General features: G+C 36.0%; 1 protein-coding gene across 1 annotated transcript in view; it reads left to right on the plus strand.

Moving 5' to 3' along the window:
* The first annotated feature begins 226 nt into the window (after positions 1-226).
* Positions 227-13323, plus strand: part of DNTT (DNA nucleotidylexotransferase) — an 87142-nt gene continuing 74045 nt past the window's right edge. Inside the window, exons 1-3 of the mRNA XM_064662981.1 lie at positions 227-444; positions 3698-3872; positions 10514-10636. Of these exons, the coding sequence (XP_064519051.1) occupies positions 242-444; positions 3698-3872; positions 10514-10636 (501 nt within the window). The 5' untranslated portion in view covers positions 227-241. The remainder of the gene's footprint in view (positions 445-3697; positions 3873-10513; positions 10637-13323) is intronic.

Consider the following 13323-nt stretch of genomic DNA (forward strand, 5'->3'; position numbering starts at 1 on the left):
TAGGCAATGGCTGTTTAAAGGAATGAAAGCATTTTTTGCACCTGTCCGGAGTATTTCTGTGCAAGAAGTCCCAGCTGGTAGAGATCAAGAGATGTTTCTGCTTGTGTAGCACCTGTTTTTGATTTCAGAAGGAAAACAAGAAAATTACTTCAATGGGTGGTGACATTAAATACAGCTGCTGCCTGGCAGAAAGCATGTTATCTCCATTTAACCCAAGTGAAAGCACTTCTACCTTTGCATCATGGATAAAATCAAAGCTTCAGGTGTAATCTCCCACAGGAAGAGACAGAAGGGGTTATATTCCCCAAAACTTTCCTGCAGTTATGAAATAAAATTTACTAAGTTTGTAATTTTTATTATGCAGAGGAAGATGGGGGTAACCAGAAGGATGTTTCTGACAGAGCTGGCAAGAAGAAAAGGTTTCAGAGTAGAAAATGAGCTAAGGTAGGAAAATGTTTGTGTGTTTTGAAATAACAATGCTGTTTGGAGCATTCTAATTTAATAAATGCAGTCATACACGTGACTGTAATTGAAGTATTTGCCTATATTTGGTGGATATACTTTGTTCTTCCCACTATAAAGATGCTTTAGGATTTCAATGGCTGTTCCTAGTGTGTGGTTCATTTCTGTTGTCTTCTGAGCAGAGAGCAGGGAGAGCACAAACCTTAGCAAAATTTCTGATTTTTTGTTTTTAAAATCTGTGGTTCTAATTTCTCTTAAGTCTGTCAATTTTAATGCTTCTGCATATGAACCACATCTCAAGCTCATGTAAATCAGCCATTGTTTATGTCCCCCTTGAAGTCAGGTTAAAATTAATCTAAACTTCGTGGTCAATTTCTAAAACAAAAAAACCCCTAAATATACAGGAATGGAAAATGTGATGGGTTGAGGTGGGTATTTCTTTACGTCATTGACTGATATTATAGTATTTAATCTTTTTGTAGTACCCTGATGTGAGTCTCAATGTTACTGACTTGCACTGTGGTACAATTTGGAAGAGCACTGGAGAAAAAAAGCTTAGGAGTAAAATATGACAAATGGAGCATTTTAGAGTGAAAATATACTCCACCTGTAGATTTGTCTGGTGGTGTTTCAATAATCCAACTCATTCTGAAGGAAGCCTTCATCCAAACAGAGCTTTACATGAGTGCTAGTTATATCATTATACAGTTTTCCAAAAGCTACATTAATGTGTAGCTGAAGGAAAACCAAATATTGATCATGTAACTGTATCAAGATAGTATACAACTGGATCCTCCCTATTAAAGCTCATTTCCACTGATTTTTTCAATCTCATCAACTTTGAAAGCCTGAGAAAGAAGGGAGGATAAAATAATTTGTAAAGCAAGATTCAAGTAGGTATTGAACAGAAGCAGGCAATTAGCATCTGATACAAAACTAATTGGATTCTTGGGGAAAAAAAATAAAGTGTGCTGTTCTGAATCCCACATTAACAATCTGTTGAGGACTGAACAGAGGCTTTATCTGGGCTGCTTTGACACACAGATATTTATTGTCAATATTTCAGACTTCTGTAAGTTGCATGAGCAGGTGTTATATTTAATTTCATCTTAGCTGCTACTGGATAAAACAGAACTATTTAACTGTTGATTTTTGGTTTTGAAAATGCCAGAGGAAATGTTAAATTTGTTATGTTCTGTGCCAAGAAAAAAGCACAGCTGTACAGGTACCAGAGGAAACTGGTACACAGAAGCTAAACTGCTGCTGTGAGGATAGTGATGGCAAAGTTCCCAGATCTGCAGCTTGCTACAAATACATTACATATGAATATTTTATATGAAGTGAAATAAACCACAGGAAACAGAAGTTCTATGTCTCTAACTGTTTTTTGTGTTGTTTTTTTTTTACTCAAGTAAAGATGTGACAGTTTAATTAAAGTAGGACTTAGCAGGGTTAAATAATAATAAACCAAGCAGTATTTAATGGAGATTCACTTTATTTACATTTGGAATCTTTTAGAATAAAATAAATTGGGATTTATTCTTTTTCAATGAACTCTGCTCTTCACATTCCACTATGTGGAGAAAAAAAACCTGTGCTATATCATGACAATTTTCATGTTTCTGAAGTATACTACGTTCAGTACCTTTCTTATATTTCCAAAAAATAGTGTGTTTATTGCATCAAAGAGTTATTTGATAACAGTTTTCTGTGGAGTGATTCCAGTACTTTTCATTTTGCTTTCATGACTTGATCAATTCAGTGATTATTTGCTTGAACAAGGGTCACAGGTTTTTTTTTTTATTATTATTGGTCTTCTGGAAAGTACTTTGCTTTGAAAGGTTGTGCAGTCTGCCTTTAACAGCACACATAATTTTTGAAGTCTTGCTAACCAGCTGTCTCTACCAGTGGTGCCCTGTCTGCTTGGATGGGTTGATGGCTTAACTTCTCCAGGTGTTACAGAGGGGTTGCAAAGCAATCTGTCAGCTCTGTTTGAAATTTACTGTATATGCACAAGGCTGTCACCAACATGGGCTAGCAGGAGGTCACAGAGGCTTGCAAATGGAGGTGGCTGCCATCAAAATAATTTATGTTACAATTATAACTTTACTTCTATAAAAATAGTGTCAAATAGTGACACTATCTGTCTGTGCTTTTCCCCCAAGAAGTTTAGAAATCTGTTGAATGATAGGAGTTAATGTTGACATATACTTCAGAGATACTGAGGTCCTACAAATTCCTTGAAAATAAAGAATTTTCTACATTATCTCTGCTGGCTTTCTGTGTGACAGCACCCTCATGGGATGTGTGGGGAGAGGGAACATTCAGAATCATTCAAAATTTCCTGTCAAGTTAGTAGTTTTCTAAAATTGCTGAGAAATATCAGTAGGCCAGATAAAAGATTACAGGTCATGCCAAGTATGTATGTAATCTTTTTCTGAAATATAACTTTGTCCCTGTCCATTATTTTCCTGTGACAGGTACAGAAGTGTGTCTTTTTAATCATGTGATCCTTTCCAGTGTTATTCTAGTACACCAACCCATATTTACTTCAATAACCTTTGTGCTACCATACTTTTAGGCAATGTACACCATATAGTCTATTGAACAACAACTGAAGTTGCAAATTTTATATTTACTAAACTATCAGTTTTGTAAGAGGTTTGGCAGCAAGGAAGTGGTGTTTAGATGGAGCATGTTATTCATAAGATTTAATTAATGAACATTTGACAGTGCCATATGTAAAGAGCTTCATGTAAGTACAGAAAACTTAAATATTCAAAAATATATTACTAGCTTTAAAGCTTTAAATAATTATCATTAACAAACTTAATATTGCAAAGCTTTCACTCATTAATGAGAAATATTGGGAAGGGGCTGTCAGGTATCATCAAGTGGCCTTTTCATTATGGTACTGCTTGTGCAAGCTAAATATTTTCAGAGTTGCAAAGAATGGGTATTAGGATAGTGCCTTATGGAAGGTAAATGATGCTGAAAGAAAGAAAATGTTGCACTTACAGGAGCTGTCAGGCTATAGTCTTTCCTCAAAACAGAGTCAGTGACTGGAATAGATTTATGGTGATATGAAAACATAACTGCTTCCCACATCCTAACATACAATATATACTACAATTTTCAGGAAGTAAATGGTAAGTAAATATGGAAATAACAGCTCTGTATCTGTGCACCGTTGGATTCAGGGAAAAAAAAGATAATTTTGTGTGCTTCCTGACAGTGACTCTGTCACTCATATTGTGGCTGAGAACAACTCTTACTTGGAGGTGCTGGACTGGCTGAAAGGACAGGCTGTGGGTGACAGCTCCAGGTTTGAACTACTGGATATCTCCTGGTTTACAGCCTGCATGGAAGCAGGAAGACCAGTTGATTCAGAAATGAAGTATCGTCTCATGGTAAGAGAGATCCTGCAGTGTGAATACAGTAACATTCAAAATGAGCTGCTGCAATTTTCTTTTTTAATTTAACCTAAACCATATATACTTGTGATATAATTTCTGAATTTTTTTGAATTTGAACTTTTTTCCCCTGCAGTTTACATGAGCAATTCACACAGTTCTAAGAGATTGAAAACATCTTCCATACCTTCTCTATCAGTGTCTGGTAATGTGAAGTTACTATGTCAGCATGTGTTACAAACTGGTAATACACAATCACAGAGTGGTTTGGGCTGAAAGATCATCTAACTCCCACTGTCTTGCCATGGGTAGGGTCATCTTCCACTAGACCAGGTCACTTAAAGTCCCACCCAACCTGACCCTGAACACTTCCAGGGATGGGGCATACACAACTTCTCTGGAGAACTGTCTTGCCACTGTCACATAAAGAATTCCTTCTTTATATCTCATTCAAATCTCTCCTCTGTCAGTTTAAAGCCATTACCCCTTGTCCTGTCACTACATGCCCTTGTCAAAATTCTCTGTCCAGCTCTCTTGTAACACCTTTTAGGTACTGGAAGGCTGCTGTTCGGTCTTTCCAGAACCTGAAGAGGCTGAACAACCCCAACTTTATCAGCCTGTAAAAGTTATCATAAAACATGGACCATTCTTGTATTAAAAAAAAAAAAAGAGTGCTATTAAAGGCAAAATATCCATCAATGAGTCTCTTGTTGCGGTTTTGGTACTTGTGGTATTTGTTCAAATACTTCAATATCATGGTACATATCCCACTGAGAGAAGTGTATTTTAATGGGCTTTTGATGGAATATTTTGCCTCCTCAAAACAATGCAAAAGTACTAAAACTTTTGCTGTTGTGAGGTGATCAGCTAACAGCTAGGTCCTTGAAGGACCTGTGAAATGAAGGCTGCTGTAGTCTGTGGACATGCATTTACAAACTTTGCACCATCAAATAAAATTTTGCTAAGAGAAAGGAAGTTTTATTATATTGATGATTTGATGAATGGTGTTTGACCTTGGAGCAATGGATGATTAAGTTTTCCTCTGATCTATATCTGACAAAATCATCTCTAATTTCTTGGATTGGAGCATAGTGAGAAACAGTGGTATTCAATACCCCCAGTACAAACAGTAAATGATGAGGGTTTGGTAGGGATGCCCGGGCATGCTGTGCCCAGCATGGTGACAGCACGTGCCACTGGGCCAGGGAATAGGCTGTGTGTGGCAGCAGGATGAACCTGTGCCCTTGTTCTGCAAGTACTTGAGCTTCACAGTGATGGACTTGCAGTGGTGAAGAAATTAATTCACGTGGCAAGAGAGCTACAAGTCTGGTCTAAAACTCTGTGAAGTAAAATGAGGGATTCCTGCTGATTTCTGAGGGTCTGGATTAGGCTCTGTGTGAACGGTGACCCCACTGCAAAGTGGTACCTGCAAATGCTGGAACCGTGACAGGATCTGCAGCGTGTGCTTCCTGTGAGGCAGAGAATGCCTGAATATTCAACAGCAATATTGCACTGTTGACTGCTTCTTCATCCTGATGTTTAGATTAGGAAGGATGATTCCTAAATGCCACCCTTCCCCAAGAAAAACTGTAGCTCCTGATTATCTTTTTCAGTCATCTTTCATTTTTATTGCCAGAAATTATTTTCCAGGTTTTTACATAAAAGAATTACTGTTTAATAACACTGTGGGTTGGAGTGTGTGTGTGGGGGGAGTGAATACACCAGATGCAGCTGTCGCTCTCAGACTCAGCATGATTCCATGACAGAATATGTGTTTATATTTGAAATCCTTCCAATGAAATATTTTTGCAGTATATTTATAATATTTTCAGTGAATGTGCTGTAGGGAGAATAGACCAAAGAAATTAATATAAAAAGAAAAAAAAAAAGGAATCCTTGTAACTACTGCATTATGTTATCTCACAGGCCATAAAAATATGAATTCAGGGAATGCAAAGAAGTTCTCTAAACAAGAAATAAATCAGAAACATGAGCGAAATCCTGTGAACTTTGCTGAGAGTTTCACATCAGCATTAAAAATAAATTGAATTACTTTTTATGTACATTCTTAATTTCAGCACTGCATGAAGATCTCTAAATTCAGATACCTCAGGAAATGTCTTTTCATAATTTTTTTTTCTTTTCAAAGCAAGAAATGTCTTTGTCTTTCTCCAAAATTCCTCCATATTTTTTTTTTTTGTTTGTTTGTTTTAGTCAATGAGAAGTTCGCTGCCATAGTTTTCTTTTTATATACAAGTCCTTTTGGAGTACTGAAGCATAAACTTCTGCAAAAGGTACCAGAACTGTCAGGAGATGATTATTATACTTTGAGACTGGCTCTGCAAGTAAGAGCTTCTGTTTTTATTGCAACATAAAAATTTCATGCTAATAAATGTAGAGTACAATACAGAAGCCAGTGACAGCAATACCGTTAACTTTAAAGCTTATAGTTAAGACCAGTCTTAATTATATATTTGCTTTAAAGTAACAAACATTTTTGTAAAGCAAACAAGGAAAAAAACCAGAAAGATTCTGGAAGTGCAGCAAATTTAAAAATAATTTTATTGTTGCAGTGTCACCATGCTAATTTTTTTTTTTCTTCCTTGAGAAAAAAGGAAGGTGTGAACTAAAGGTTAATTTTCTTTTTAAGTACTAGACTGAACTCATACATAATGCAATTTAATTGGAGTTTCACTGAAGACAAATTTGATCCATTATGTCAGACTTGTAAAATGTGAAATGAAAGTGAATTAACAAACCTTGAACTTGGGCTACATCATGAAGGTTTTGAGGTAAAAGGAATGGATTGCAGTGGGGGGATGTTTTGGGTGAAATCTAGATACATATAGATATGTAGTTAGCAGTAAAATTCCCATTAATATCAATAGCAGTAAGATTTCATCTTTCAGATCTTAAAGAAGCCTGTTTGGAAGGTCATTCTTCATTCAGGACATTTGTTTTAATGCATTACTGGAAAGAAATGCCCTTCTCCATGCAAAACAAGGGGAATAAAGTCAGAGTTACAGACCATTAGCTAACATACTAATTACAATTGTCATTAAAGTACATCTTTCTGTGGTTGCGAATGATCCGAGAGATGCTCTGATGTTAATGATTTATAGAGTATAAAAGACTGGTTGACCAGATCTAAGATGGTCTGAATTATTATTGATTCATTTGGTAACAGTTGACTTTTATATTTAATAGCCATCATTTAATTTAATAGTTTTTGGAAATGCAGTAGCTGAACATCCGCTTTAAAGGGAATTCAAAATATTTCTCTGGCAAATGTACGTCTTTGTCCAGAGGCACCTTTACCACCACAAGCAGATGGGTCTTCTTGACAATAGCAGGACATGGACATTGAGATGTATGCAAGGGCATCCCCACGTGCTAGAGCTGTTTCCTGGGTAATGGAAAAGAAAGAGGCAAAGGGGAAGCTTTCAGAGGGACAAAAAGAAAGGAAGAGAACCATAACGGGCTTGGCACATTCAGCAGCCCTAAGAACTGTGCTGTGACTCCATCTTTTTTGCCTTTTCCTCAGTTAGGACCCAAAAGTTCATAGTTATTTAGTTTGTTTGTGTTTTTAGTTGGTTTTCTGTTTGTTGTTTTTCTTTTGTTGTTGTTGTTTTGGTTGGGTTTGGTTTTTTGTTTGGTTTGGTTTTTTTGTTTTGTTTTTTTTTCTCCTAGAAAGCAAAAGAGACTTATTTCTTTGAACAAAGGATTTTCCTCCACATTAGGAAAAGGAAGTGCCATCTTTTGATCCCTTGCCTTATCGTGTGTCAGGCAACCCATATTTAACATTTTCTGAGGCCTTTCACTCTGTTTTCTTCTGAAAGAGAGAGGCTGCAACTAATGGAAGAGATTCTTCATACTGTCAGTCAGAGTTTCCCAGAAAATAAAAAGAAACTTATAAACTGGCTGCCGCCTCTTCGTAAAATGCTGGGTATCAGTGGACTTTATTATTTGATTAATGCTGTCTGGACTTTACAAAGCTGCTGGCTGGTTGTATCTGTGCACCTTATTCACTGCTGCTTCATTTTCTCTCTGCTATTTCCCTGTGTCATTATACTTCTTTGTGTGTTAAAAAAATAATTTGACAAAGGGCAAAGTAGTCCTCCACAAGATTAATTCTGTAATGAAGCCTCTCTGCTGTACAAACTGATGTTAGTGATACAGACTGATTTTTCTGCTTATGCCATGTGTAAAATGTCACTGTGAAGGAGTAGCAAGTGACATTCACCGTTACTGCAGCCTGGATATGGGGTACAAACTTGGACTAGCTCTAGTGATTAAGTAGGCCACATTTGGAAATTTTTCAGTGGTTGCCCCTGTGCAGTGTACCATAATTTCATTTTCATGTAGTAATCTGAAAAAAAAAAAAAGAAGGATTTTTAATGCTTATATTTTTCTCTTTGCTGTAGTTGTTTCTTCTCAGTACTGGAAATTGTTTTTGATGTAGTGAGTTTCCAGGATTCCCCACACTGTTCTACACTGTAACTGCTATTGATGGAACTTTAGGTTTGTCCCATAATCTGTACAACCAATTTTTTCCCATCTGGTTTTCCCACCAATAAGCAATATCAATCCTGCTCATGTTCTACTGCTGATAGATCATCTCTATAGTTCTCATACAGGCATCATAATATTCCCTAAAAATCAGACTACAGTACTTACTGTTTGATAGATGTTTTTGCTGTTTTCTCTCCAAAGTTTCTTCTGTTGTTATATATAATCGAGTCCCTCTAGTTAAACACAAAACTCTTACTGATTAAAAAAAATGCTCAAATATCTTTGCCAAGGCAGGAGGAAGATGTTTATGCTCAGTCTATCACCCTCTTAAATGCATAAATTTTGTGCATTAATTTTGCTTTCATCCACAATGTCAGGTAATGCTGCGTGTAGGGCTCAGTGCTTTGTGTGTCTGTATCCTAATGAAGACAACAGCTTGTTATATATTCTATTCAGTAACATTCTGTTTGTTCACTGTCTTTGCAGCTGACACTATATTTTCAAGCAGTATATTAGCACTCATCAATCATAGTTTATGTGATTTAAAATCAATTGAAAAATATAATTCATGAACGCGTGCAAAAGTGGATGAGTTGTGTTGTTGATCCTGACTGAAACCCATTTTGGTTATTCCCAAGAGTGGTCTTACACCTAAAATGGCTTTCTTCCTTTCATTGTATATTACGAAAACTACCATATAATTCACTGCTCCTTCAGTTGTGCAATGCATTTTGTGTGTGTGTGAATGCTGATATTTAACTACTCTGTATCAAATACAAAGGCAATTTAGCATGAAATTATGTGGAGGGGGGTGTGGTTGTGAAGGCACATGTTTATAGGTTTGCTAGCCTTTTGTCTGTGTCTTTGAATACAGGGGAGAAAGGGCTCATCATGCCATTGTTGGGGCAAAAATTTCTCCTATGTGTCTTTGTGATTTTTTTTTTTATTGTTGTTGTTGAACCCTTTCCCTGTGGCTTTGGATAATGCACTGCAATACGTTTTTGACAGATCTGCCCAAAGTTTTCAGACAAAATGACAAATAGCAAAAAATATACAGAAATGCTGAGGACACCGTGTGTTTCTGAAGTATTTCAGATTTGGCACATTTAATGAAAGCAAAGGAATTGGGTATATAAAGCAGCAGAAAAATCAGTGCAAAATTGTCTTTTTCCTGGTCCTCACTGGTCAGGACACTCACATATTGAGGACTCATGCTCAGGACTCTTTTGCCAGCGGGAATGTGTCTCTGTATCCTGTCTTTCAGGAGAATTCCCTTTCCATCCTTCAGAGGTGGATTGCCTGGTGATTAGGTAATGCCCATTAAAGATTTGGCATCTGGCTCCTTTTCCTTGATTCAATGAACATCTGAAAATGATGTCTGAATTGGATCAGCATGTATGGGAATTGACTGAGCGAAAAACCACATTGCAAAGTGAACACTGTCTGTTGAATGAGAAAAGGATGGACATTACTCTTCTGTAGCTGTTTGTAAATGTTTCCTTCACTCTAAGATGACCCCAAAATAGCACATTTATCTTAGCAAATTAAATCCAAATAAAAAAGTTTTCTATTGTTTTACCTGCAAGAGGGGAGAAAACCCTATTTTCAAGTCATACAAACATTTTTCCTCCACCACTGAATTTAGCTACAGATTGAAAAAGTCAGTTATTTAAGAATTTATCTTTTTTTAATTTTTTTCTCTTTGATCTAATATTCCTAATCTTATATTGAATAACCTAATGTTTTCTAGGAAAATTTTCTGTTCTTTTGAGCTTATCTGCTCCTAAAGCTTTGTAGTTTTTCAATCCTACTGCAATAGTAGGAGTAGTAGAGACATGCACCATTTAGATGGACTTTTTTTTTAAATGGCAGTGTGATTGAAAACTCTCTGTAAGAACTTACTGCAGAAAATCAAAAATCCTAATAACCACCAGATAAACAGGTACTGTCAGTGCAGGCAACGTGAAATCAAATGTTTTTCCTAGAAGGATAGTAGGACCATTACTATTCTCTTGCCTTCTCTTTAAAAGTACATATTTTGGGCCCATGAAATGTATTTTTTGTATTTTTAAGCTATTTGACAGGTGTGTCACCAATCTTTCTTTTTTTTTTTTTTTTCTTTTTAGGAGCAATGTCAATCTCCTTTGAATGTGCCTGAATCAGAAGTGCCATCATGTATTGCAAGAAAAGTATCTCAGTATTCATGCCAGAGGAAGACAACTTTAAATAACTACAACAAGAAATTCACGGTAATACTAATCCCATCCATGAAATAAAAACTAGTATAAGTAAAATAATTAATATAGTACTTGCATCAGTATTTTCTATGATGCCCTCAGCAAATTTGTTAGTAAACAGGCAGTACAATAACAATTAAAAAAAGTTATAAATCTGCCATTCTTAAATTAAAATTGAGTGCAAGCTTAATTGCATCCTCTAAGTATTGCTGAAAGCTTAACACAGTGGATCTTTAAATACACTAATAGCTTGTAAACACATGAATTTTTAAAATAAATGATAGAACAATAATCTGAAAATGTCTTTAAGCCTTTCATCACAGTCTTATTTGACAAGTCAAAAGTGATGATAAGCAAAAGCTTGGTTTAGGTCAGTCCAGTGTACTTCACAATTGCTATGCTGTCTTCCAGTTTGCTCAGGTGTTTGCTTCAAAGTATGATTCTAAATTTTAGATTTTCAGTTCTGTAGTTATGAGAACAGATTGCATATTAATTACTTTAACATGACACACCCCCCCCCCCCGAATTGTCTAGTTAAATAAAAATCTTGGAGACTGCCTTATATCCTGGTTAATGCTCATAACATTACACATTTCAGGGGGTGCAAAGAGCCTGAGTCCTCTGGTCTAAATTCCACTTAAGTTTTATTGTGCCTAGTGTCTCCTCTTGGCTGGCTCCAGGTACTCAGTGACCACTATGCAATAGAAAACATTTGTCAGAGACTCTAATGTAATGTAGTCTGAATACATCTGGCATATTGGTATGCATGTGTTTCGATTATAACATTAAATACTTCCTCATTTTTTCTAAAGCTTTATTATTTATTTTGTTATTATTTATAATTTTTATGATTCTGCCTTGTATCTGACTATAAATACACACAAATCTTTCAAGTAAATATTATTTGTAAGATCCATATGAAAAGAATAGCAATGGATACCAGTTATTTGTGAATAAAAAACATTTACGAGGTAAATACTAAAACCTCTGAGAATTCAGAACTAAAGATAAACCTACAAGCAACTCCAAAATTACCTGAGAATGCACAGTTAAAAATTAAACAACTTAAAATTTGCCTTGTAGCGATGCTCTGAAATAATCATCAATTATACCAATTATATAGTACTGTTTATGGTACTCAAATATGTTAAACTGTTTAATTATTTAATAAAAGTCCCTTTTTGAGCAACATGATCGAGTTTTTGAGCCTGAGGTTGGACTAGAGACCTCTTGAGGTCCCTTCCAACCCCAGTGATTCTAGCATTCCCCAAACTGCTTCTTTTGAACAGCCGTTGTGCCCCACCTCCTGTTAGAAAAACAAGGTTGTGAATGTTACCATTTAACCTCTTCAAGGCAGTCATTCTTTTTCACTGTTTACAAAGATCAAATACAAGCTTCTATAGGGGAAAATGTCAGACCAAACATTGTATGACTGAAAGATGATGTAAAATACTAGCCTTCTTGGAGAAAAAGGAATTAAGTGTCTTAGTTCTACACTTGAAAATGGTGGAATGTGGGAGTCTGGCTCCTTATTGAATTTTCTGTATTATAACATTTTGTCAGACATTCTGAATGTAAAAAAATTAAAAGTAATTAGGATGGATAATGGTAAAGTAAAATGATTGCCCTAGAATGCACAAAGTTGTTGTTGATTTTTAATTATGATTAACATTTTGAGCACATGCATTTTGAGTGGTTTCTGTTATACGTGTGTTTCGCAGAGGCAATCCCTAAATTACTTCTAGGTTTATCACTGCAGCAGTCTTAATGTCAGAGTACAACTTGGATTTGATAAATTAATTTAGGTGAACACATTAGAAGCAGGGCTGTTTGATGATTGGAACACTGAGACTCCCTTCTGTTGTCCTATATATCAAACATTTCTGGGTAGAAATTAGGTTTTGTAGCAATAAAGGTGTCAGTTTTTCATCTTCATACTTTGACAGCATGCTGAGTTCATGCTGTATTTTATTTCTAGAGGTGCAACTTGATAATGCCTGTGAGTCTGCCTAACATCTGCATCTTGAGAGTTGTAATGGAAATCCTTAGGGCTGTTACTCTTGTCCCTCACAATCAAAGCTTGCAATGACAGCTAAAGGACTTGGGTGTTTATGGACTACCAGTGCTGGCCCATTCCCTGCAGGCCTGCCAGTTAGTCTGCCTAATGTCACAGGAGTCTGATTTTTAGATTTGCTGTTGTTTTGTTGGTCTTATATTAAACTTGTAATTCACGTTCTCAAATAAAAGTGTTCCAACAGATTTTCAGTGCATGCACTTAGCAAATGCACTGAAGCATTGGCATAATTCACTTGTGCATGCTGTGGGCAGCCAACCATTAAATGACAGATTTTCCCTGGCTCAATACCATACATCCTGAAAATTAGGTCCAAACTATCTTGAGTTATGCGTTGATGGTAGTATTTTATTATAACAACTTTATTTCATGAGCCAGGGTTGTTCCCTTTTCTTACGGATTTTCTGTTTTCTTTTGTTAGCTTGACAAAATTGCTTTCTGATCTTGACTGTAATAGAGGTACAAAGCTATTATTTGCTTATGCATTCTTGGATGAGCTCTTAGATTCTTCCTTTTGCTAGACTTTGCCCTGATATGCTGTATCAAATTCCTCTCTCTAATAAGTAGTAGTTGTGTTTGAGAAAGTTACATTGAGTTTGAGTTGTTACGTTGGAACAGTCACTAA

Source organism: Pseudopipra pipra, chromosome 8 (genome assembly GCF_036250125.1).
Source record: "Pseudopipra pipra isolate bDixPip1 chromosome 8, bDixPip1.hap1, whole genome shotgun sequence".
Classification (NCBI taxonomy): Eukaryota; Metazoa; Chordata; class Aves; order Passeriformes; family Pipridae; genus Pseudopipra; species Pseudopipra pipra.